Source organism: Mus musculus, chromosome 17 (genome assembly GCF_000001635.26).
Source record: "Mus musculus strain C57BL/6J chromosome 17, GRCm38.p6 C57BL/6J".
Taxonomy (NCBI): Eukaryota; Metazoa; Chordata; class Mammalia; order Rodentia; family Muridae; genus Mus; species Mus musculus.
Window position 1 is genome coordinate 35532961 of NC_000083.6, and position 25541 is coordinate 35558501.

The 25541-nt window shown below is 50.0% G+C and overlaps 2 protein-coding genes across 3 annotated transcripts; both read left to right on the top strand.

Moving 5' to 3' along the window:
* The first annotated feature begins 240 nt into the window (after positions 1–240).
* On the top strand, positions 241–1687 carry Psors1c2 (psoriasis susceptibility 1 candidate 2 (human)). The gene is made up of 2 exons (NM_020576.2): positions 241–334; positions 939–1687. Exons 1-2 carry the CDS (start codon positions 280–282, stop codon positions 1289–1291), a joined length of 408 nt encoding a protein of 135 aa, NP_065601.2. The 5' UTR covers positions 241–279; the 3' UTR covers positions 1292–1687.
* Positions 1688–10140: 8453 nt separating this feature from the next.
* On the top strand, positions 10141–24220 carry Cdsn (corneodesmosin). 2 transcript variants are annotated; one of them, NM_001355275.1, is made up of 2 exons: positions 10141–10219; positions 21701–24220. In NM_001355275.1, exons 1-2 carry the CDS (start codon positions 10198–10200, stop codon positions 23299–23301), a joined length of 1623 nt encoding a protein of 540 aa, NP_001342204.1. In that variant the 5' UTR covers positions 10141–10197; the 3' UTR covers positions 23302–24220. The 2 variants fall into 2 exon arrangements, with proteins under 2 accessions (NP_001342204.1, NP_001008424.2); NM_001008424.2 differs by lacking the exon at positions 10141–10219 and adding an exon at positions 19168–19325.
* The last annotated feature ends 1321 nt before the right edge of the window (positions 24221–25541 follow it).

Here is a 25541-nt window from a genome sequence, read left to right on the forward strand (position 1 = left end):
GAGGTGTGAAAACAAGGGTGGAGCCTCCTGGGGTCTGGGTCACTGATAGACCCGGCTGCCCCCGGCCCCCGGGACTGGGGGACAGAAAAGAGGGATGCTTACTGGCAGGTTCTTTGTAAACGGGTTTGACCAGTTAGGCTCTGGTAGGGATTCCTTAGGGTGCTGAGCTGGCCCCTCCCCACAGACTGGCCACCCCCTCTACCTCCTCTGCTATAAAGCCTCTTAGGTTCTCAAGCACCTAGACTCGGAGCACCCCGCCTTGGGGGCCAGTAGACAGCCATGATGCTCACCTGGAAGCTGCTAGGCCTGCTGGTCCTTTGCCTGTGTGCAGGAGGTGAGTCGTCAGAATAGGCCAGGAGCACAGCTGGGGTGATGGAGATGGTCGAAATGACCCACCCTTAGGGAGGGGACGCCCCCAGGAGGAAAGGAGTAAGAGGAACGCAGAGCAGAAGGGATTCTTGGAGTGTCCTTAGTGGGGAAGCTCAGGGGATTGCAGGCAGGGGCACCTTGATTCTGAATATGTTGCTGGGTCAGGTGGAGGGATGCGATAGAGTTGTGTGGAGTCACCAGGCCTAGGGAGTCACTGGGACTGAGGGCTGGTTATTACAGAGATGGCGCCTGAGTGACAGGTGGGGCCAAGACCACTTCCAGTGCAGACCACCCTGGGGGAGGTTCCAGTGGAGTATCCCAACCAAGGTTGAACAGAGAACCATTTGGAAGTATGATCGTGTCAGTGGTCCGGATGAGCCTAGGGCTTTCACACCGTGTGAAGATGGCCTCAGTGTTTGGGAAATGTATGGAGAGCACTTTGGGGGTCACTCTGAGATCTGTTTTGGGGCTCAGGCTGTGCTAGTCTAAGTGAGGCTCAACCTTTGGGTATGAAGCTGGGTGGGAAGTGTTCTGCGACTGTATCTCTTATTCTCCTTCCTCCTCTACAGGCATTTCAGGCAATGGCGACCCTTCTCCCGGATCTACAGACACCCACGAAGAGGAGGACTCCCCACCATTGCCTCTGGGACCCCCAATCCCTGGTGATCCCTGGCCTGGGGCGCCTCCTTTGTTTGATGAACCTCCGCCTCCAGGCTCCAACCGTCCCTGGAGAGATCTTCCTGACAGTGGTGCCTGGCCCCCAAAGCCCCCAAGCACTGATCCCCCTAAACCTCCTCTGCCTGATGACCCCTGGCCAGCAGGAACCCAGCCCCCAGAAAACCCCTGGCCTCCTGCCCCTGAGATGGACCATGAATCTCAGGAGGAGCCAGACCTTGACCCACCCCAGGAAGAGTATAGATAGGGGACCCTAGGGAACGTGAGCCTCCACAGAGCACACCAAAGCCCACCTTTTTCATTGGCTGCCCGCTTAGAATCTCAATTTTCCCTAATCCCTTAGTTCCCTTCCTCAGTCTCTGTTTGAATTGTGTTCTATGTTGGAAGTGTCTATGCTCTGCAACCCCCCCTCCCTCCACTTTGTGGTCCCTGTTCAGTCATTATGTTGTCCCTTCGCTTCTCTTGATCAGCAGAAAGCACACTCCTACCTCACTCAGCCTGTTCTTGCTTGTCTAGACCTGGACTTCTAGGCAGAGCCTGAGCTCTGTGCTCTCTGCTGCCCCCTGGTTTTCTTAGCTGGGAACTGACAGTCGATCAGGATGGTGCTTCCAATGGAAAAATAAAAGCCACGTTTTCTTCTGAATCTAGTCTGCTTTTTTTACCGTTGCTTAGGTTTTTAAATATTCAGTCGCGTTCCTCTCAGCTCTTAGCTTGCAGAGATCTAGAAATGGTGTGTGTTTTTTGTCTTGCACTTGTGCAGGGAGGAGGGCTAAGTACGTAATTTCACATCACAAGGGTATGCAGACCCATGGTCTTGCTCCTCTGGTGTTCCTGTGAAAGAGAAAGCTTGCCGCTCTCTAATGGCTGTGGCTTGTCTGCCCTAGGTGGTACATGTAAACCCGTAGGGTGTATGAGTAGTTTGTTTTGTTTTAGAGACAAGGTTTCTCTGTGTAGCCCTGGCTATCTGGAACTCAATCTGTAGAGCAAGCCTGACTCAAACACACAGATCTACCTACCTCTGCCTCTGGGTGCTGGGATTAAAGGCGTGTGCTACCACCACCCAGCTAGGCAGTTTGTTTTAAGGAACTCCATTCTGGATGCATTCAAGGTCCTTCTGGAACAGGGCCTCTGGCCCACACTGAGCCTGGGTAGGGTGTTCTTCTGGAACCTGCCCAGTAAAGAAACACAGTTCTTCCCAGCTTCTTTTTTGTTTGTTTTTTTGTTTTGGGGTGTGTGTGTGTGTGTGTGTGTGTGTGTGTGTGTGTGTGTGTACAGGATCTTTCCGTGTATTTCTAGCTGTCCTGACACTGTGTAGACCAGGCAGGCCCCCAACACACGGAGATCCACCTGTCTCTGTCTCCCCAGTGCTGGGATTAAAAGAATGCATCACCATACCCGACTCCTCCCAGCCTCTACAGATGCATTTTCAATGAAAGTTTGCTTTTCAGGGCTGGAAAGATGGCTCAGCAGTTAAGAGCACTGTCTGTTCTTCCAGAGGTTCTGAGTTCAATTCCCAGCAACCACATGGTGCCTCACAGCCATCTGTAATGGAATCTGATGCCCTCTTCTGGTGTCTGAAGACAGTAACAGTGTACTTCCATAAAATAAAAAAATAAATAAAAAGTTTGTTTTCCATATCTAATTAGTATTTTTAACTTTAATATCTGTGTTTTATAGTTGTACTATAAATTTAATGCTGAATAATTATTTAAGTCTTTTTTGTTTGTTTTTGTTTTTGTTTTTCGAGACAGGGTTTCTCTGTTTAGCCCTGGCAGTCCTGGAACTCACTCTGTAGACCAGACTGGTCTCCAACTCAGAAATCCGCCTGCCTCTGCCTCCCAAGTGCTGGGATTAAAGGTGTGCGCCATTACTGCCCTGCTTTAATACAAGCCTTATGAACCAGTCATGGTGATGTACATCTGTAATGCTGGCACTAGGGAAGTGGAGGCAGAGCAGAGGGTTCAGCAGTTCAAGTTCATCTTCAACAGCACATCAAGTCAGATGCCATCTGGAATCCGGGAGACCCTGGTTCAGCAGAGAAAAGGGAGTGGCTCAGTTGGCAGAGAGCTTCCCTGGCATGCACAGCCATAGAACAGTTTTGAAGACAGTCCAAGATCCACAAGACCCTCAGATATATGCAGTAGCAGGAAAAGACAAGAGAGAAATACAAAGAAGGGGCTGGAGAGATGGCTCAGTGGCTAAGAGCACTCACTGCTCTTTCGAAGGTGCTGAGTTCAGGTCAATTCTCAGCATCTGTATGGCAGCTCTCAACTGTCTGATGCCACCTTCTGGTGTGCAGGTGTATATGCAGACAAAATATATACATACACATGCACACATATAATTATTTTATATGTATATAAACATATACATATATGTATATATATGTTAATTTTAAAAATACAATGGGCTTGCACCTACTGGAATCCAAACTACAGCGAGAGATCCTGTATCAAAGCCACAAGCACAAAAGACAGCAGTTGAATCGCATCCCTACAGCAGCTGATGGGAACAGTCGCAGAGACCCACAGCCAAACATTAGGTGGAGGAAGAACCCAAACTGAGGATCTCCACTGGATCCTTCTCCCGCTCAGAGAACCCTGCAGAAGAGGGGGTAGGAAGAATTGTAGGAGCCAGAGGAGACCAAGAGAACATGGCCCACAGACTGAACTAAGCAGGGCTCATAGGGGCTCACAAGGACTACAGTGGCAATCACAGAGCCCACATGGGTCTGCATATATGTTGTGGTTGTTTTAGCTTGGTGGGAGTAGGTCTGTCTCTGACTTTTTTTTTTTTTTTTTTTTTTTAAAGATTTATTTATTTCATTTATATGAGTACACTGTAGCTGTCTTCAGACTCATCAGAGAGGGCATCGGATCGCATTACAGATAGTTGTGAGCAGCCACCATGTGGTTGCTGGGAATTGAACTCAGAACCTCTGGAAGAACAAGCAGCCAGTGCTCTTAACCACTGAGCCATCTCTTCAGCCCTGTCTCTGATTCTTATTCCTGCTCCTGGGACCCTTTCCCTCCTACTGGGTTGCCTTGCCCAGCCTTGATATGAGGGTTTGTGTCTAGTTTTATTGTATCTTGCTATGCAGTGTTCGGTTCTTATCCCTGGTTCTTTCCTCAAGAGAAACAGGGAGGCAGAGCTGGGTGCTGGGAGAAGTGGTGGGAGGGGAAACTGTATTGCATGAGAGAATTAAGAAAAGAAGAGGGGCTAGAGAGATGGCTCAGCGGTTAGGAGCACTGACTGCTCTTCCAGAGGTCCTGAGTTCAAATCCCAGCAACCACATGGTGGCTCACAACCATCTGTAATGGGATCTGACGCCCTCCTTCTGATGTGCCTGAAGGCAACTACAGTGTACTCACATATAATAAATAATTCTTATTAAAAAAAGAAAGAAAGAAAAAAGAAAAAAGAAATACAATGAAAAATCTATCTCACGCTAGTGAAATTCCAGGGACTGGAGAGGAGGGAAGCTAAAAATCCAAGGAAGCAGGTAATCTCACGCTGGCTGAATGGCTAACAGGCAGGGCTGGAGGATGGCTCAGTGGTTAGGAGCACTGGGTGCATTTGCACAGGATCAAAGTCCACTCCCAGCACCCACATGGTGACTCACAACTGCCTGCGAATCTAGGCTCAAGGGATCTGACGCCTTCTTCTCTTCTCCATGGGCAATGCATGCATTTGGCACACACACATGCCTGCAGGCAAAACACTCATACATATAAAAATAAAACTTAAAAGGTTTGCAAGAATTTCTTTATATCTTAGCTTCTGTCTGTAAAAAGCTTCTGTGACTTTTTTTTTTTCTTTCTTCAAGACAGGGTTTCTCTGTGTAGCCCTGGCTGTCCTGGAACTCACTTTGTAGACCAGGCTGGCCTCGAACTCAGAAATCCGCCTGCCTCTGCCTCCTGAGTGCTGGGATTAAAGAAGATATGAACCACTACACCTGGCTCTTTTTTCTTTTTTTCTTTTTTTCTTTTTTCTTTTTTCTTTCTCCTTTCTTCTTTCTTCTTTTTTTCTTTTTTCTCTTTCCTTTTTCTCTTTCTTTCCTTCTTTCTTTCTTTCTTTCTTTCTTTCTTTCTTTCTTTCTTTCTTTCTTTCTTTCTTTTTTGAGATAAACTCTCACTACGTGGCTCAGTCTATCCTTCAATTAGAAATCTGTCTGTGTGCTGGGTAGTTTATGTCAGCTTGACTCAGGGTAGAATTGTCTGAAAGGAGGGGACAGCAATGAAGTAAATGAAATCCAGTTGTAGGCATTTTCTCCCTTAGTGATTGATGGGGAGGGAGCCCCACCCACTGCAGGTGGTGCCATCCCTGGGCTGGTGATCCTGGGTTCTATAAGAAAGCAGGTCGAGCAAGCCATGATGAGCAAGCCAGTAAGCAGCACTCCTTCATGGTATCTGCATCAGCGCCTGCCTCCAGGTCCCTGCCCTGCTTGAGTTCCTGACTTCCTTCAGTGATAGATTATGATGTGGAAGAATAGCTGAATCAACCCTTTCCTCCCCAAGTTGCTTTTGGTCATGGTGTTTCATCTCAGCAATAGAAACCCTGACCTACAGCCTGCTTCAGCCTTCCAAGTGTTGGGGTTACAAGTTCCTCAAATTTGTTCAGGGATTAGCAAAGTTCAAAGGGCAGGGGTTAGCAAAGGTCAAAGGGCAGGAGTCCATACATCCCTGTGATCTGGCATCAGTCCAGTCGGTGACTAGGGTTTGGGGTTGAAGAGAATCTAAAAGAAGTTGAAGCTCATGGCATTAAAATTTAATTTTTACTCCTCTAAAGAGTGTTGTGACTCTCATCTATAATCCCAACACATGGGAGGCTGAGGCAGGAGGATCAAGGGTTAATTCAAGACTATCTTGGGCTACATGAGATCTTGGCTCAAAAAAAATTATAAGAAATTAAGAGAGAGAGAGAAAGAGAGAGAGAGAAAGTATAAGAAATTAAGAGAGAGAGAAAAAGAGAGAGAAAGTATAAGAAATTAAGAGAGAGAGAGAGAGAGAGAGAGCGAGCTGGGTAGTGGTGGCACATGCCTTTATTCCCAGCACTTGGGAGGCAGAGACAGGCGGATTTCTGAGTTTGAGGCTAGCCTGGTCTACAGAGTGAGTTCCAGGACAGCCAGGGCTATACAGAGAAACCGTGTCTCTGAAAAACCAGAAATAAATAAATAAATAAATAAATAAATAAGAAAAGAAAAAAATTACCCATAGAGTCATAGAGTTTCAATTAAGTGTTTGGTTTTGTCAACTTGATACAAGCTATCAAACGCGTCCAGCAGAGTACTGGGTAGGCAGAGCCTGTGAGACATTTTCTTGGTTAAGGCTTGATGTGGGAGGGTTCAGTCCACTGTGGTCTTTGTCACTATGGGACAAGTGATTTGGGGTTGAGTAAGAAAGCAAGCTGAGCAGGACTGTGGTGGCGCACGCCTTTAATCTCAGCGCTCTTGTGAGGCAGAGGCAGGTGGATCTCTGTGCCAGAGGCCAGCCTGGTCTACAGAGAGAGTTCCAGATCAGACAGGGCTACGCAGAGAAACCCTGTCTCGAGGAGCAAAATGAAAGCAATCAAAGATTAAAAACCTGATTCCACAGGCCTGAACTTGAAGCCAGGAGAGACGGGATTTGCATTCCCATGTTAAGTAACCTACCGTGAGTAAGGTGCCTAAGACTAAATAGCTATGTGAGCTCCGCTCTGGGAACGCCTGAGTTCAGAGGAGTCACAGGGAGGTGAATAGTCATAGTCACAGCAGGAAGCTGCCTCGAGACCTGGAGCAAGGGCGGGCTGGACTAGGAGGGTCCCTAAAGCACAACGGAGAGCCCCAGGCATGCAAAGTGAGGCAAAGAGGTTGCTCCACGCTCTGTGTCCTCACCTGACATAGGTTGCTGTCCTGGCAGGGTCCAGGAGTCACCGTCTTGGGGAGAGCAGGGCCTGGGGGAGGACAGTGATTCATGAAGGTCCTGCAGGAGATGGCTATGGGATGGGAACTCTGGCTGATTCTGAACGGACAACTCTAATCTTAGTCGAAACTTTTGCTTGTCCCTAACCTTTTAGGCACACCTCACATAGAACCCAGTCTCTGAACTGTCTCGAACGAACTTCTTTTTGTTTTTGTTGTTGTTGGTGGTGGTGGTTTTTCGGGACAGGGTTTCTGTATAGCCCTGGCTGTCCTGGAACTCACTTTGTAGACCAGGCTGGCCTCGAACTCAAAAATCCACCTGCCTCTGCCTCCAGAGTGCTGGGATTAAAGGCGTGCGCCACCATGCCGGCTCTGTCTTGCACTCTTAATGCTTGTGTGGGTTTTTGTTTTTGTTTGTTAAATACATTTTAAATAAAATGTATTTATTTTTTATGTGCATGAATGTATGAATTTCTGTCTGCAAGTATGTATGTATTTTTAGCATTTCTGTTAGGCTCCACCCAACAGGTAGGTAGGAGTCTGGCTTTACCAGGACTCTAAAGGACTATTTGCTCTCTCTCTCTCTCTCTCTCTCTCTTTCTCTCTCCTCTTTCTCTCTTCTTTCTTTCTCTTCTCTCTCTCTCTCTCTGACCCCTTTCTCTCTCTCTCCTCTTTCTCTCTTCTTTCTTTCTCTTCTCTCTCTGACCCCTTTCTCTCTCTCTTTCTTTCTCTCTCCCTTTCTGTCCTCTCTCCTCTGTTCTCTCTCTCTCCTTTCTCTCTCTCTGACATCTCTCTCTCTCTTTTTCCCCCTTCTCTGACCCCTCTCTTTCTCTGTCTCTACCCCCTTCTCATGTCCAAAAGTAAACCTCATTTTATACTAGACCTGTTGTATGGTTGGTACCTCGGGAAGGGGTACCCGCTGAGGCACCCTCTCCAATCACGGCATGCTCCCCCATTACAAAACATATCATGCATACCCTGTGTGTACCTGGTACCCCTAAGGTAAAAACAAAAAGGCACGAGATCCCTCGAACTGAAGTGAGCTCCCCTGTGGGTGCTGGGAATCAAACCCAGATTCTCTGGATGAGTCGCCAGTCCTCTAAACCGCTGCGCCATCTCTCCAGTCCCTTAATTCATATCTTAGGAATTATGAGCTGGATAACAAGTGGTAAGAGAGTAGACTGAAAGGGTGGCTGGGAAGACTTTGTAACCTGGACAAAAGACAGATACTGTTGGATAGGCTGTTAGGGAAGGCCTTGGTGCCACGTTCAAGGCCCCTCCTCACCTCCCCACTCCTTGCCTCACCTTGCCTCTCTGTTTATTCATTCTCTCTTGAAATTTTTAAAACGTATTTATTTATTTATTTATTTATTTATTTATTTATTTATTTTTGGTTTTTCAAGACAGGGTTTCTCTGTATAGCCCTGGCTGTCCTAGAACTCAGTTTTAGACCAGGCTGGTCTCGAACTCAGAAATCCACCTGCCTCTGCCTCCCAAGTGCTGGGATCAAAGGCGTGCACCACCACCGCCCAGACTTTATTTTATTTTTGAGACAAGTTTTTTCTACATAGCCCTGGTTAGCCCGGAACTGCTCTGTAGACCAGGCTGGCCTCAAATTCACAGAGATCCATATATCTCTTTTCCCAAGGGTTGGGACTAAAGTTACATTTAGAGACAGCGTGTCATGTCATCAGTGACCTCTGTGTGCGACTAAGTTGGCCCTCGAATTTCTGAATCTTTTTCTGTCATCGTCCGGACAGTAGGAACAGAGGGTGACCACCATGTCCAGTTTCTACGCTAGAGATCTGGCCTAGGGGTTTGAGTATTTAAGGCATAACTTCTGAATTACATTCCTAGCCTCCTCCCTCACCTTTGAAAGCAACAAACAACATCATCCAAAAAAAAAAAAAAAGGTTCATGTAGCCCAGGCTGGCCTCGAACTCCTGGGGTTTTGTCTTGTTTTGTTTTGTTTGTGCCAACCTTCCCTGGTACTTTTTTTTTTTTTTTTTTTTTTTGTTTTTTTGTTTTTTCAAGACAGGGTTTCTCTATAGCCCTGGCTGTCCTGGAACTCACTTTGTAGACCAGGCTGGCCTCAAACTCAGAAATCCACCTGCCTCTGCCTCCCAAGTACTGGGATTAAAGGCGTGCACCACCATCGCCCGGCTGGGGAGATTTTTTTTTTTTAAAAGATTTATTTATTTATTATATGTAAGTACACTGTAGCTGTCTTCAGACACTCCAGAAGAGGGCGTCAGATCTTGTTACAGATGGTTGTGAGCCACCATGTGGTTGCTGGGATTTGAACTCTGGACCTTCGGAAGAACAGTCGGGTGCTCTTACCCACTGAGCCATCTCACCAGCCCGAGATTTTTTTTTAATTATTTATTTTTATTTATATGTGTACACTGTAACTGTCTTTAGACATACACATCAGAAGAGGGCATCTGATTCCATTACAGATGGTTGTGAGCCACCATGTGGTTGCTGGGAATTGAACTTAGGATCTCTGCAAGAGCAATCAGTGTTCTTAACTGCTGAGCCATCTCTCCAGCCCCTAGGGGAGATATTTTAAAAAATATTTACTTATTGTATGTGAATACACTGTGGCTGTCTTCAGACACACCAGAAGAGGGCATCAAATCCCATTTTAGATGGTCGTGGGCCACCATGTGGTTGCTGGGAACTGAACTCATGACCTCTGGAAAGGCAGTCAGTGCTCCTAACCACTGAGCCATCTCTCCAGCCCTAGGGGAGATTTTTTTTTTTTTTTTTCCCCAGAGGCACATTCTCAGCCTACTTGGGAGAAGGGGCAACAACAACGCTAATGTCTCACAAGACAGGGAACTGAAGGAACGAAATAGTTCTTCGGTCCCATGCGTGGCCCACCAAAAGCTGTTGACGTCACGATCCACGTTTGCTTTTGTGGTACACTGTTTGCTGTGCCTTTCTCTACTAAGAGTGGGCGTTCTGAGTCGGGGACTGGGGCTTGTCTGGCTCTGTATTCTCCTTCTGTTCCTCAATCCTTAGCCAAGAGTTGTTCAACGAAGCAGGTGCTTAGCCCCATTTCAAAGGTTAGGATACTGTGAAGCCAGGAGTAGGTGGTGGCGCCTGCAGCTCTAGCGCTTGGGAGCCTGAGGGAGCGGGACTACCTTCAGACCAGGCGGGGCAGTATAGTGCGAGCTTGTCTCAAGGAAGAGGAAGGCAAGAAGGAAAAGAGAAATGGAAGGAGGGAAGAAGTTGGGAGAGAGGCCAAGATGTCTACACTGACAATGAGAGGTAACTCACTTGCCTGAGACATGCTAGTGTGGATAAGGCAGTTCAGGGCTGCCTGGCTCCAACCCGGTCTCCATTGGAAGCAGTAGGTGGTTGAGTGGGACGGAGAAGACAATGTAACTGGGGGTTTCAGTTCCTATTAATAGGCTGCATTTACATTGACAGCATGGCATGTTTTTACTAGCTGGGAGGAAACTGAGTGGGACTGGGCAGTGAGGAATCCTTAACCAGGGAGCGCCATTGTGCCCGCTGATGTGACTTCTGTCACCAGAGAGTGCACGCAGAAGGGACGTGGCACTCTTGTGTCAACAAGGAGTCACGGAATTAAATGATGAAATAAAACAACAGATTTACATAACAATAGCAACGCGGACATGACTGGCAGTCCATAAATGTTTGTCCCCACAACAGAACAGCTGTGTTAGTTTCGTGGGATAATCTAATTATAGAAGCGGCAGTCCAGCCTGCAGGCAAGACAGTGTCCTCCGAGGGACAGTGAGGAGAGACGGTTGTCAGGCAGGGATCTTCTAACCAATCATCTGTTCCTGTTTTCTCCTGTTCAGCATTTATTGAGCTCCTGCTGTGTGAGGGGTAGGGGTGTGGTGGCAGATCCAGGAAGCAGTGTTGGTCCTCCCTGCCCTCAAGGAACTCCGTGTCTAGAGAAAAAAATAAACACGTCAATCGTGGTGGCAATAAGAAATATTCCAGTTAAGCTAGGGCATCTGCCCGTGTCATGTTCAAACCCTGACTGACAACTTGCTTTGTTGTGAGCTCAGCCTCTCTCTCACACTGTTATTGATTTGTCCCTATTTTTCCTTTTTTTTTCAATCCTTGGGCTGATTCTTAGGAACCCTGCCCTACACCGGAAGTCTCACCCATTAGGGTGCTTATGACGATTCCTATTTGAGACAGAGTCTCCTTTGGCCTTTGCTGTCTCTGAATTCCCCATGTAGCTCGTGATGACCTCGAAATGTTTGATCCTCCTGCCTTCAGCTCCTGACTGCTGGGGTTGCACTACCATCCTGGTGCCAGGCATTGAACCAGAACTCCGTGCATGCTAGGCAAACAAGCACTCAACACCGAGGCACACCCCAGACTTCCTCTTTGTAAGTGTTAAGGCATGGTTGCTCTCTGTTGTTCTCAGAGTCCCATTATCAAAGGATACTCCAGCCTCACTCAGTCCCTGACTAGCTGAGTCTAGAGTCTGCCAGTGTGCACCACAGGACCCAGCTTTTTATTCATTCATTTATTTTGAGATAGGATCTCAGTGTGTAGGTCTGGTTACCCTGGAACTTATTATGTAGACCAGGCTGGCCTCGGACTCTGAAATCCACCTGCCTCTGTGTCCTGAGTGCTGGGATTAAATATATACACCATAACACCTGGACTAAGGTTTTATTTGTGTTTTGTCAGATTCTTGATTTGTAGCCCAGGCTGGTCTTGAACTTGTGGCCCATCTTCCTGCTTCAGACTTCTGAGTGTAGATATTTGTCATCTTGCTTTTTATTTTGTATTTTGAGACTTGGTTTCACCTAGCCCAAGTTGGACTTGAACTTGCTATATGATGACCTTGAACTTTTGACCTTCCTGATGCCACTACTAGAGTGTTTGGGTTGCAGACCTTTACCCCTACCCAGACCTTTGAGCACTCAGTGCTGGGTGGCGCCCTCATTTCTCCTGTGTGGGTGTTCCTCAAACGGCCACCAGAGGGCAGCCTAGAGCTTCTTAATCGGTATTTTATTCAGGAGCCCTCCTTGGTTCAGGCTGCTGTCAGCACAGGGGGACTGACCCCTTCGAGGTGAGCCAGGCAGCTGAAGTGAGATGAGAGAAACTGGAGACTTCAGGAAAATTCCTATATAGTCTGCTTGGTTTTACAATCGTCCCTTTATGCACTCTTCGTGGCCCATTCATGTGCACATATGTACATGCACCGGTGGAGGCTGAGCCTGATGTTAAAAATCATTTTTTATTGATCTCCCTCCTTGTTCACCGAGGCAGGGCCGCCCAATCAAACTCAGAGCTCACTAATATGGCTAGCCCTGCTAGCCCTGTCGATCTGGGGGTCCCCTATCTCCACCTTCTGAGCCACCACACCCTTCCAACAGGATCTGAGTTCAGGTGGGGATGCTTGCACAGCAGGTCCCCAGACTCCACAACCATTCCTCTCTCACCCACTCTGTTCATTCCTTCAGAAACCAACTCTAACGCTGGTGGCAACTGTTAGGGGACTTGAGAGTGGCCCTGCTCCCCTAGTGGGGGATGTGGTGACTGTGGAACAGGTGCATACAGGTTTCTGGAATAGGACATCGTGTAGTGATACATGCTATGAAGCCCAGTAACAAACACAAACAGAGGCAGAGACAGACAGACAGACAGAGTATCTGTGAGAGGGAGTCAGTCTCGCAGAGCAGGGGTGGGAATGTGGTTTCTAGGACATACTTTCAATATTATTTATGTGTTTGCACATGCATGTGGAGGTCAGGAGGTATTTTTTAGCAGTTGGTTCTCTCCTTTCACACATACACACATATACATATATACACACATACACACACATACACACATACATACACATAAAGATACATACACATATACATATTTACACATACATAGTATACACCCATGCATACATACATATATAAACACATATACATACATACATACACATATACACATACATATGCACATACACACATACATATACACATATACACACATACACATATACACACATAAATATACAAACACACAGATATACACATACTCACATACATACACATACATATATATACACATATACATACATACATACATACATACACATACACACAGAAAGGCAGAGATAGACAATCGGTGAGTCAGGCTCGCAGTGCAGGACTGGGAATGTGGTAACTAGGACAAACTTTCAAAATCGTTTATGTGTGTGCGCCACAGAGCATGTGTGGAGGTCAGGAGGTAATTTCCAGGAGCTAGCTCTCTCCTTTCACCCTATGGAGGCATGGTTGCTCCGGTATCTGCTATATAGCACACACTCTATGCTGTGTGGTCCACAAGCTTCGGGGTGATTCTCGCATTTCTACCTCCTGTCTCTCCGTAGGAGTGCTGGGATTGGACTCTAATTGAGTCATATTCCCAGTCGACATATTTTTAAGTAAAAAAAGCACGAAAGACCCTTCTGAGGAGATGATGGGTGACAAGAACAGCCCGGAACAAGGGAGCAAGGCATCGTGTGGCATGCGCAGAGTTTGCGGAGTTCATTGTTTCCCTACTGGGTCGGTGTTCCAGGGCGCCCAGAGGGCGTCGTGCTGCTGTTCTGAATTTATGTTTGTGACAATGCTGCAGCGTCCAGGGACTGGCTTTGTTCTCTGCTCATCTGGTGTGCTAGCTGACTTACCAGACTCTAGGGAGAACAGAAGAGCATAGACCCACTGGGATGTCATGCTGGCCTAGAAGTCCCTCTCAGTACCCGTCCTTCCAGCCTCCCTGGAGGCCATGAAACCATCAGACCGTGTCGGACCCTCCCTCTCTCCCTTCCTTCGGCCTCTCTTGCATTTCAGAATCTCTGATTCTGGATGACCAATTAAAAAGCATTCTGGGGCACAATGGAAGAATGACTACTTAATAGGCGTGCTGATTGGCAGGTGATGAGCACAGGTTTCCCTGGCACGTGTGCCACAAAGCAGACAAGAGGAAAATAGTTTGTTAATCCGAGAGCTAATCACACCCTCTTTCTGTGTCTCTTCACAGGATGAGAGGGGTGGTGGCTAAATTAGATGTCACTTAAATAGGGCCATGTATTGAGCTCAAGGAACATGACTGTCCTTCAGGTGACTCTGTGCTGCTTTGGGGAGAGTGGTATGAGGGAAGAAGAGTCCTGGTGCATGGGGCCCCCATTTACCAATTTTTCCTTTCAGAATTCAAGCCTGAAGATGCATTTGTCTCTGACCCTATTCTCACTTAGGTCCCCTGGAGGGATCAGTGAGCGGCTAAGTGAGGGACAGGTATGGGCAGTGTGGAAAATGGAATCTTGCCAAGTTAGGCTCACGAGGGAAAACCTGGAGGAAACAGATGGTAGGAGTTGAGGGGCAGAAAAGTGAAGCAGATTTCATAACAGCTCACACTCTAGAACCTTCTGAGGGAGGAATGTAGGATAGATGCTCTCAGAGTGTGACTCCCAGCCAGGGGCAATGCGTTACACGGGGTGGGGAGGGGCACCCATCGGAGCCCCTAGGGGGTTTCCAATACTGGGCACTGCCCTATCCCAGCCCAGCATCTGGCCATTTCATGGGTCAGGGGAAAGCCTGTACACCCTCAATGCAGCCAATGAGCACTGCTGTGTGTCAGAGACATGTTGCTTCCCTTGGGGGGAAATATAATTAACAAGGGGAGAAGAGTGGCTTAGGGGAGTCAATCACCTGGAAGGAATGAGGGCAGCACAGACTGAGGCCTGGTAGGGAGTCAATAACTAAGCCCGGGTATCTGGGCTCTGCTCACCAGCATGGCGCCCCTGGAGGTCCCCCTCAGCACTGCTTGGGGCTTTGCATTTGGCAGGAAGGGGAGGGGCATCAGGCAGACAGGAAGGAAGGAAGGAAGGAGGGAAGGAAGGCAGGCAGGCAGGCAGGCAGGCAGGCAGGCAGGCAGGCAGGCAGGCAGGCAGGCAGGCAGGCAGGCAGGCAAAGACCCAGAGAGAGGCGCTGTATAACCTTGAGGAAGCCGCAAGAGGCAGTGTGGCTTGGGCACAACCCACGATCCAAAACACACCACCGACCACTGGCCTCGGAGATGGCTCTGTCAGTAAGGTGCTTGTCTGGCAAGCTTGAGAACCTCTGTCTGAATCCATAGCAGATACCCAAAAGCCTGTATTCCAGGGGCTGGGGAGGTGTAGGCAGGTGGATCCAGCCAGCCTGGCCAATGAGTGAGCTCAAGGCCAGTGAGAGACCTTGACTGCAAAGAACAGATTTAAAAGGTAGATGGTAACTGAGAAGATGCTCAATGTAGACCAGTGGCTTCCGTGTGCATTTGTTCGGACACACACACATGAACATGTATGTAATACACGCACCCCGCATCACCATGTGCCTCCCAAGGATGAGTGCTAGCAATTCAGGTACACACATATGTCGCTCACTGTCCCAGAGTCTGAGGTCCTACGGAAATGTTCTTTGTGTTTGGGAGCCAGACAGGTTGCAGAGGCTGTGTGAGGAGAGAGTGAAGAAAGCTGGTTGTCTTCTGTAAGGTAGAAACTGTAGATATCAGCAGAGTGTTCCCAGAGATGCCAGCAGAGTGCTCCCAGGGATGCTAGTAGAGTGCTCCCAAGATGCCAGCAGAGTGCTCCCAGGGATGAGTGGAGCTGAGAGAGATTTCTGTCACAGGGGGCCTAGTCTGGTAGGGACTGAACACACAGACAAATCCTGTCCCTCAGTGCTCTTGGTCAGGGCCGCCAATCCCCACTACAGGAAAAACAGCTCTGAGGACATGCCCAGTGGGAGGGGGCCAGGACTGTCACCTTCTTCTTGAGGACTCAGGGAGAGGAGGGAGGAGCTAAGGACAACCTCTCTCCAGCTGTCTTTACACAGGAAGACTCCTCTCAGTCTTTCCTCTTTGTCATTCACTTCCTTCTCCCCAGCCTAAGCCGGTGCCTACAAAGACCCCCTTCTGTGGAATTCCTACCCATCGAAGGCTCTTGCTTTGACTTTGGGTTTCCTCTGGGGAAGGGATTGCTCTGCACTACCCAGTTTCTTACACAATCAATCTAAGACGCTAAGCACTCACGCTTGGACAGAGCACCCATCGAGTCTCCCTCAGCCAGCCAGCAGCCTCCAGAGGTAACCCTGGCCTGTGCAGTCACTCAGTTAACACCCCTTGCCTCAACTTCTGATCCCCACTGGTTTTAGGGTTTTGCAGCCTGGGTTGACAGGGCTTATGGCGACAGGGAGAGACCTGGCCTAGAATAGCAGCCTCTTTATCTGCGTGGGGTACAAGCCAAGAGCGTAGTGATACCTGAGGTAGCCTCAAACATCCTCTGTACACTATGGTAAGGTTAATTTATGAATTAGACCCAATAAGAGATAAACAGTTAAGCATGACAAGTATAATGATATACTGTATTGAGTTATTCACAGAACAACAAATTGCTTATTTCTGCAATTTACTGCATTGTTACTATTTTTTTAGAAATATTTACTTAGTGAGTGTGTATTGATGTTTTGCCCTTATGTGTAAGTGCATCATGTGGGTGCGCCAGGACCTGGAGTTGGATTTGTAAGCTCCTTATGTGTGAGCAGCCAGTGCTCTTAAACCACTGAGCCATCCCTCCACCCCCTTCCATGTACTATTTTTAGACTGTGGATGATGGACAGGGAGGGAGGGAGACTGGATAAGGGGGAACAGACAAGCTTTCAGTACTAACACAGAGAACAGATTGAGGCTTCCAGGTCCCAGATATGGGCAGGGCGGTGAAGGTTGGGAAGAGGGTGGACAGAGAAGACAGGAGAGAGGCTGGGTGAGGAACGTGACTGCGTGGGTGGCTGGGAGCTGGCGTGAGGCCGAGAGAGACTGTGCCTCCCCCAGCCTGGCTGTGTTGGCCAAGGTCTGACGGCAACAGGGAGGAATGTGAAGAAGAAAACAAGAGGGTGCCTACTCTGAGGCTCCGGGGGAAGCTGTGCTGGAAAGCGGTTTGTTTTTTCTCCACCCATTTGGGGATGCCCACATTCTCAGACCACAAAGGCTCCTTTCCCTGTCTTGTTCCCGACACTCCTCACCCTGCCTCGGCCCCACTCCTTCTCCAGATCCTAGCTGGGGCCTGAGAGTCTAGGGAGGGGCTGAGGAGACATCGCAGGCTCCAGAAAGAGCATCCTCTCTCGGGGTGAGGGCTGAGAGTGAATGTCTGGCTTGCCTTTCCAAAGGGAATACACAGGCGAGAGGAACCGAGAGCTCCAGCCAGGGAGCCACGCTGCAGGGGACCTCATTCTGGTCCTGTTTAATTTATTCTCTCTGATCATCTCCTGTTTGATATTTATAAGATAATAATTCCAGTGGGCTAGAGAGATGGTTCTGCAGTGAAGAGCACTGACTGCTCTTCCAGAGGACCTGGGTTTGATTCCCGGCACTTTCCACGCAGGCTAACAACCATCTGTAACTCCAGTCCCAGGGTCAGCCAACACCCTCTTCTGGCCTTTTCAGGAACTACACACATGTAGTTTTTTATACATAAAACCGTCCACTACCCATCTCAGGGCTTGTTGTTCTGGTCTCTACTCTCTGCGGTGCTCCCTGGACCTCTTCCCCTTCCATCCTCTCCTCTAGGCACCAATGAGAAGTGAAGGGCTAGACAGTGCTGAGCAACAGCTCGCTCTCTCTCTGTCTCTGTCTCTCTGTTTCTCTCTCTCTCTCTCTCTCTCTCTCTCTCTCTCTCTCTCTCTCTCTCTCTCTCTCTCGATTTGTTTTATTTATCTGAGTACATTGTAGCTGTCTTCAGACACACCAGAAGAGTGCATTGGATCCCCATTACAGATGAATGTGAGCCACCATGTGGCTGCAGGGAACTGAACTCAGAACCTCTGGAAGAGCAGTCAGTGCTCTTAACCGCTGAGCCATCTCTCCAGCCTGCATATGGTCTTTTAGACTTAAACTTAAATAAAACAAGAACTCAGTGGCTTATACCGACCGTTTGAAGTGCTTTTGTCCTGTGTGGCACAGGGGAGAGCTGGGGTGTCAGACAATACTGACACAAGGCCACGTTTACTACCACATGGCTCAGAACGGGGCAGGGCAGGGAGAGAGGGAGGGACCAACCCAAGGTCTGGAGGGACAGAGATACCTTGTGAAGAGATGGACGTCTGGAAAGAAGGAGGGGCCGAGCAAGGGAAACTCGGGGCCCTTCCTCTGAAACTGATACTCCCACAATACTAGTGAGCAATTGGCTGGGGTGGGGCCTGCACTGCAGGAGGAGGGAAGGACATCAGGCCAGGGGAAACGATCTTCCTCTTAGTGGGTCCGGCTCTGTCCTTCTGTTCTCCAGGGACCCAGGAGCTGGTCTGGCTGTCCTTTATCCTACTCAGGCACAAGCCTCAGATGCTTTCCGTTTGCCCAGCTAGGCTGAGGAGGAGCAGGCTAATGAGCAGCCTGGCCACCACCTTCCCAATTAGCCTCATTGGCCTCTTGCTCATCCTCCTTAGTCTGGGTCACTACCATGGGATGGGGACTGTGAGTGGCCTGTGAGTCACCGAGGCTCAGCTATGACAGGGGTCCCAACCCAGACCTCTCCCTGGTCCAAGCTCTGGTACCTAATACTCCCGCTGACCCAGTAGCCCCCAGAAAAGAGCCCTCAGGTTTTCAGCGTATGGATGCCCAGTTTCTGAAAGGAAAAAAAGCCTTGCTTGGTAATGGGACAATTTAATAGGCCTGTGGCAGGCTGGTGTTTGGTGGCTTTAGGGGAGTCTGGAGTGGGGGGCTGGTCTTCAGATCTGAAGCAGGAGAAGGCCGAGGCATGGGATCCCAGGGAACCAAGCTGATAGGAGCTATAGTGTGAGCCCCGGTGGAGTTGTATTGTATAGTGGGCTGAGCAGGGGCAGGCAGGGTGCTTCTCAGGGGCCAGGAGGGAAAGCTGTGCTGTCCACTCTTCTTCGATGGAGGGACACTGGGAGCTTGGGCCTTGGGCAAGCCAGGGAGGGAAGAGCAGGGTGACTGGGTCCCTGGGCGAGAGTGGCCAGCTTCCAGGAGGTGGCCCGGGGGCAGAGCACCTGGTTCTGGGTTAGGCAATGGAGAGCTAAGGAAGGCCAGCTGGGGTAGGGGCTAGTGCCCAGTGGCTCCAGGTCCCCTGCACCGCAGTCACCTCTTCTGCTGAGTAGGCAGATGTGACACCGGATTGCCTCAGCTTCTCCTGCCACACCAACTTCCCTCAGGCAGCCTCCCCCTCCACCCCTCCTCCTCCCCACAGTGACTCCTGCCCAGAGAATGTCCAGCCCGGCATAAAGGTCCCGGTGCCCATGAGCTTCTGTCAGTCAGGAGGCCACGCTGTGCACAATGGGTTCCTCTCGGGCACCCCGGATGGGGAGTGTGGGAGGGCACGGGCTGATGGCATTGCTGATGGCCGGTCTTATTCTGCCAGGTAGGAGTCTGGGGCCTTGGGAGGGGGACAGTATGGGATACAGACCATGGGGCAGGGATGCTAGGGGGATCCAATGTCTGGAGCACAGGGTCCAGGAGAGGCCCTAACAAGGGCATAGGCAGGGGTCTAGACTCTGACCTTTCTATCTGGGACTACCCCTCATCTATGCTGGCTCCCTCTCTATGGTCACTGCAGGCAAATTCTTTTGTTCTTTGCTCCACAGTGGCTGAGCAGGTGGGTGTTCTGCAGCCAGGCCATCCTCCAAGCCATTCTGAGCTTGTTTCTGAAACCTAGAGAGGGGGTTAATATCATCTAGCTTCAGTTTCTGACGCAAATGATGCATGTGACACAGCCAAAGAAGTTCTAGGTGGCTATATATGACCACCTGAAGATACAGTCAGCCCATTTTACAGAAGTAACAATTGCTACCATTTTCAGAGCTCTCCTTTACACGCATTTTAGTTAGATCAACTTGCATGTATTTATTTATTTTCTTCTGTGTTTATTTTTTACTGAGGTTCTGGAAGTGAAGCCCCAGGCCTCATGCTTGCTAAGTGATCTAGGATCTTTGGTCCTTTTTGTTTTCTTTCTTTCTTTCTTTTCCTTTTTCTTTTCTTTCTTTCTTTTTCTTCTTTTTTTGACACAAGGTCTTGCTTTGTAGGCCAGCCTCGCCTCCAACTCAGCCTCCTGAGAGCTAGGATTGCAGGCATGTAGCACCCTTAGCCCAGAGCCTTTTAAATGGGACACTGTAGCTGGCACTCTAAATACATTAGCATTTTGAGATATGCATGGTAGATCCCTGGCTGTTTCCACTCTGCAGCTGAGGATCTGGAAGGAAACTGGCTTTAGATTGCATGTAGAGGCAGGGTATCCAGGAATCTGAGCCCAGGTTGGGTGGCTTGTGGCCTGTGTTAAGGTTAGAGGGACAGAGGCAAGGGAAGGGTTTGTTGTGAGGGTAAACCAGGGCCTGCCTGCTTTCCTTTCTTTCTTTTCTTCTCTTCTCCTCCTCCTCTTGTGTGTAGTTCTGATTATTCTGAAACTTTCTCTGTAGACCAGGCTGGCCTTGAACTCAGAGACCAGAGATCCAAGACTCTGCCTCTGAGTCCCAAGTGCTGGGATTAAAGGCTTGTGCTACCACTGTCCAGCATTCAGAGCTTTTCTTTTTGAGATGGGGTTGAGGAAGTGGCCGGTGGTAGCCGTCTGGCTGCTGGTGGACTGCTCTTGCATGAGTATTGATTATGAACTGCGCGATGTCTAGTTTGCTGTTTTCATATATGGTCCAGAGAGATGTCACATGGTCTTCACTGTGGCCTGTAGGAAGGTGTGGCCGACTTTGCCTTACTGAATATATAAACCTGAAAAGGCTAGTCACTTGCTAATGTGTAGCTCTGAAGGGGTTGGGGTGGGCAGAAGACACTGAGATGAGAGCTGTGTAGACAGACTGAGGGAAGAGGAACATGTGGCTGGGAGCAGAGAGTTAGTGGAGGATAGCCCTAAAGATGATCCAAAGTAGCAAGAGTCTTCAATGTGGAGGGAAATGAGGGCAGCAGGCACTGCAGTATGAATACCGGGTGGGGGGCAGGGGGCGGGGGGGGGGGGAGATTGATAGTGGTCATGTGTTTTGGAGGAGGTTTCATGCTTCTGTCCCTGGGTTGGGACAGTGAGAACATGGGTGGCTCAGGGTGCAGTGTCCTGTCACACTGGTACTGGCAGGTTCTGAAGCAACAGGTGAGTGCCCCCACATCCTGGCCCCCACCCTGATTTACTGGAATGGCCACACTTGGGACAGGAAGCAGGGATGCCACCCCTCATGCAGTCTGGACTCTCACTAGGGAGCTGGTGGTGGAGTATCAGCTAAGTAAGTGTGCTCCTCCTCTGGGAGCTGGCACCTCTGCATTAGCATCATTATCTTTTCCTGGCTCAGCACCCTTCCCCATCACATCTAGGGTCTTGCCTATGCTAAGCCAGTGCCCCCAAACCCTGCTCAACCTCTCTGTTCTTACGTTTGGTTCTATGGTCTGACCCACGATGGCCTCAGACTGCCCTGCCCCATAGCTTCAGCCTCCACACTCTGTCTCGTTTCTGACTTATTCGCTCCCTTGCCTACTATGAAGGGTACTCCTTCAATGCCTACCTTCTCAGAGTTTCAGCATCTGTTTTTCTTGGAAAAGTTTGAGCTCTTAGAAAAGCTCACCCCCTCACTTGCTTGGACAATGAAACGTCCCTGATCCTTCCACCTTCAAAGACAATAGCCAGGTTTTCCTTTCTCTCCCTCCAAACTTGCCTGGGTTCCTCTTGGGAGATATTGGGCAGATGACGGGGATGGGGCTGATGGCTGATGAGAGATATTTACAGATCACTGCTCTCATCCCCAGGAATCTTGGCTAAGAGCATTGGGACCCTCTCAGACCCCTGTAAGGACCCCACGAGGATCACCTCCCCGAATGACCCTTGTCTCATTGGAAAGACTGGCTCCAACAGCATCAGCAGCCAAGGTGGATCCAGCAGCTTCAGCAGCCAAGGTGGATCCAGCAGTTTCAGCAGCCATGGTGGATCCAGCAGCTCCCAGGGAAGTTCTTCAGGATCCTTGATATATAAACCAGGAACAGGGTATTCCCAGAGTAGCTACTCTTATGGCTCTGGCGGCTCCCGGCCAGGAGGCAGTGGCTCTCAGTCAGGAAGCAGCGGCTCTCAGTCAGGAAGCAGCGGCTCTCAGTCAGGAAGCAGCGGCTCTCAGTCAGGAAGCAGCGGCTCCCAGTCAGGAAGCAGTGGCTCCCAGTCAGGAAGCAGTGGCTCTCAGTCAGGAAGCAGTGGCTCCCAGTCAGGAAGCAGCGGCTCTCAGTCAGGAAGATGGGTAAGCAGCAGTTCTCAATGGGTAAGCAGCAGTTCTCAGTCCGGAAGTTCAGGAAGCAGTCGCGACAGACCCGGAAGTGGCTCTGCTCTACCAACCGGTGACAAGACATCAGGCATGTCTCAGTCTGGAGGCTCGTCCACTTCCCAGAGCAGCAGCTCCAACCTGCGGCCCTGTAGCTCCAACGTGCCCGACTCTCCCTGCAGCGGGGGGCCTGTCATCACACACTCGGGGCCCTACATCTCTGGCACCCACACTGTATCCGGTGGCCAGAGACCTGTAGTGGTGGTGGTGGAGCAACATGGCTCTGGTGGCCCTGGGTTTCAAGGCATGCCCTGTAGCAATGGAGGCCCCGCAGGTAAGCCCTGCCCTCCCATCACCTCTGTCCAGAAACCCTATGGCGGCTATGAGGTGGTGGGTGGCTCTGCCAACAGTTATCTGGTCCCAGGCATGACCTACAGTGGGGGTAAAATCTACCCCGTGGGCTACTTCACCAAGGACAACCCTATCAGGGGCTCGCCAGGGGCCCCCTCCTTTGCAGCTGGGCCCCCAGTCTCTGAGGGCAAGTACTTCTCTAGCAACCCCATCATCCCCAGCCGTGGCTCTTCCAGTTCCAGTGGCTACCCAGTGGGCGTTGCGTTCCAGCCCGTGGGCTCTGGCGGGGTTCAGCCCTGTGGCACTGGCTCTGTCAGCTCTAAGGGCCCTTGCTCGGGTACGAGAATTCAGATCACCTCCAGCAGCTCCAGTACCTCCTACCACCCCTGCAGCGGTGGTCCTTCCCAGGGTCCTTGCTCCTCACCAGGCACCGGCTCCATCAGTGGGGGAAGCTCCTCCCTCTCCTCTGGCAAAATCGTCCTTCAGCCCTGCGGCAGCAAATCTACCTCTTCGGGTTACCCCTGCCTTTCTGTTCCCTCCTCCCCGTTGAATGGTGGTCTGAATGGCTCTCCTCAGCCTGTCCCCTCCGTGGGTGTCAAGCTCTGTGGCCTCAACAGCCCTGGAAGAGTGCCCTGCCGTTCCATCCGCAACATTCTGACCCAAGTGAAGCCTTTGGGACCCCAGTTAATGGATCCCAAAGTTTCTCTGCCACAGGGAGAGCCACAGGGAGAGCCACTTGAGAAGTCTTAAGTCACGCATGCCAGCTATTTTCCAATTGCCAGTCACCTCCCAACTGGAAGACGTCCAGGGGCCCAGTTTCCTGCCCTCCCCCCGGGAGAGCTGCCTCACATGCTGCGGTTAGCCGGATGATGCTCTTGACTTTATTCAACACTCCAAATGGTGGACTCCATCCTCCTCGTCTTTTCCTGGTGCTTCTGCACCATGCTGCTGGGGTGTTCTCTCTGTCCGATTACCTGCCTTAAAACACACTTTTTTGACTGGGAAGTCCTCGAACGCACACCTCAACCTTGGGTGCCTGGATAAGTCAAGCATGCTTCTGCCCGTTTGCCAAATAAGGCAAAGTCCAATCCATCGCCTGAGAACCAAACTGCATGTCTCAGCGACCCCCCCCCCCCCACCATCCGTTCAGTCAGCCCTCTAAATTGTTGGGTTCCCACCATTCATCATGAGTTTCACCACACCCTACCAGACCCATTTCCAGCACACCTGTGCCTCTCCTTCCCCAGCTCTCCATGTCGGTTTCTGCCTGGTTGTGCTTCATCCACAGCACAGATGTTACTCTGTGTGTGTGTGTGCCCCAGGGCAGCCACAGAATCTGGCACAGACTCCCAGTTCCCTCTGGATCCTAGACAGGGCTCAATAAACTTTGTGGACTTTGTGCAGACTATTTGCCTTCTTGGGGTCCAAGGTCTCTTCTTAGTTCCTGGGTAGTAGACCTCCTGTGCTTCTAGAGGGCCTGGTAGTACACCTCCCGTGCCTCTAGAGGGCCTGGTAGTACACCTCCCGTGCCTCTAGAGGGTCTGGTAGTACACCTCCCGTGCCTCTAGAGGGCTCACGTCTCCCATTTCCATTCATAACTTGGCTCAGTGTTTCCTATATTACCCCTCCTCCCACAGAGAAGGAAAACAATAAATATTGATTGAGCTGACAACCGAGTTGCCTGCTGTCCAGATCCTTCCTCTCCCTGTCTCACCTCCAAGAAATTTGTCCCCTCTGTGCTTCCCACGGACACTGGAGTCCTCCCTTCCCTCCAAAAAGCCCTCATTCTCTCCTCTCCCGCCTAGCCTTCTCCATGAGTGAGCCTCACCTTCTAAACTCCGTCATCTCTGAGAGGCCATAATGCCGATCTTGAGTTTCTGGGACGCTGGACCAGGCCAGGCAAGATTCCTGACGACTGAGCAGGAGCCTGGGTGTTCTGGGAGCTGGGGGTGGGGAGAGAAAACATCCTAGCGTGAGAGGTGACTCACCGGCCTACTTAATGAGGTTCTGTGATAGACAAAGCCACAGTGTCACCTCCTCAGCCCAAGCTCTGTGGTGAGAGCACTGTGGCAGACATTAGCCTGGGAAGGACAGAAGGGTGTGTGTATCCCTCTAGGAAGATCCTCGTTCCATGCACAAGGCTCACTTCTGCCCTCATGTCCGGCCCTTCCCCCTCCCGTTAGGAAGGAGAGAGCAGGTGCCCAGTCCACAGTGGCTTCACCCTGAACTGACCACAGATGCCCTGGGATCTAAGTCAGGCTTCAAGGTCTACTAAGGAGTCACTGGTCCGCTGGATGGCTCAGAGGTTAAGAGCACTGACTGCTCTTCCAGAGGTCCTGAATTCAAATCCCAGCAACCACATGGTGGCTCACAACCATCTGTAATGGGACCTGATGCCCTCTTCTGGTGTGTCTGAAGACAGCTACAGTGGTGTACTCATATACATGAAACTATATATATATATATATATGTATATGTATATATACATATATATATGCATATATATATATAATTTATAAATATATATATTTAAAGAGTCGTTGGTCCAGACAGTGCCAGGAGGCACAGCCCTCATAGTCTCCAAGGGTGAGAACCTCAGGAGAAGCTAACATTTACATGGGACTCCTCTAGTCTCTGGTACAGTTCACGTTAAACATGTGGGCAAAGCCAAAGCAAGCATGGTGGCACATTCCTCTAATCCCAGCACTTGGGAGGCAGTGGCAGGTAAGCATCTGTGTGTTCGAGGCTAGCCTGGTCTACGAAGCTCCAAGAGAGTCAGAGCTACATAGCAAGACCCTGTCTCAAGATAACAAAACCAAAATTGGGCGCAGTTGGTGTATGTCACCTCAAAACCGGGAACTAAGCTTTAAGGTTCCCTGCTGGCTAGTTCAGGGAAGGGCTTATCACTGATGGCTGGTGAGGATGGGATGGGGGTGGAGCTAGAGAAATCAGCCAATAGCGAGTGTGTGTCCTCAGGCAGCCAGGGACAC

Excerpts from the sequence above, each read along its gene's own strand:
- Cdsn (NM_001008424.2), top strand. The coding sequence starts at position 19,241 with ATGGGTTCCTCTCGGGCACCCCGGATGGGGAGTGTGGGAGGGCACGGG. Across the intron at positions 19,326-21,700 it reads GGCCGGTCTTATTCTGCCAG|GAATCTTGGCTAAGAGCATT; the intron begins GTAGGAGTCTGG and ends TCTCATCCCCAG.
- Psors1c2 (NM_020576.2), top strand. The coding sequence starts at position 280 with ATGATGCTCACCTGGAAGCTGCTAGGCCTGCTGGTCCTTTGCCTGTGT. Across the intron at positions 335-938 it reads CCTTTGCCTGTGTGCAGGAG|GCATTTCAGGCAATGGCGAC; the intron begins GTGAGTCGTCAG and ends CCTCCTCTACAG.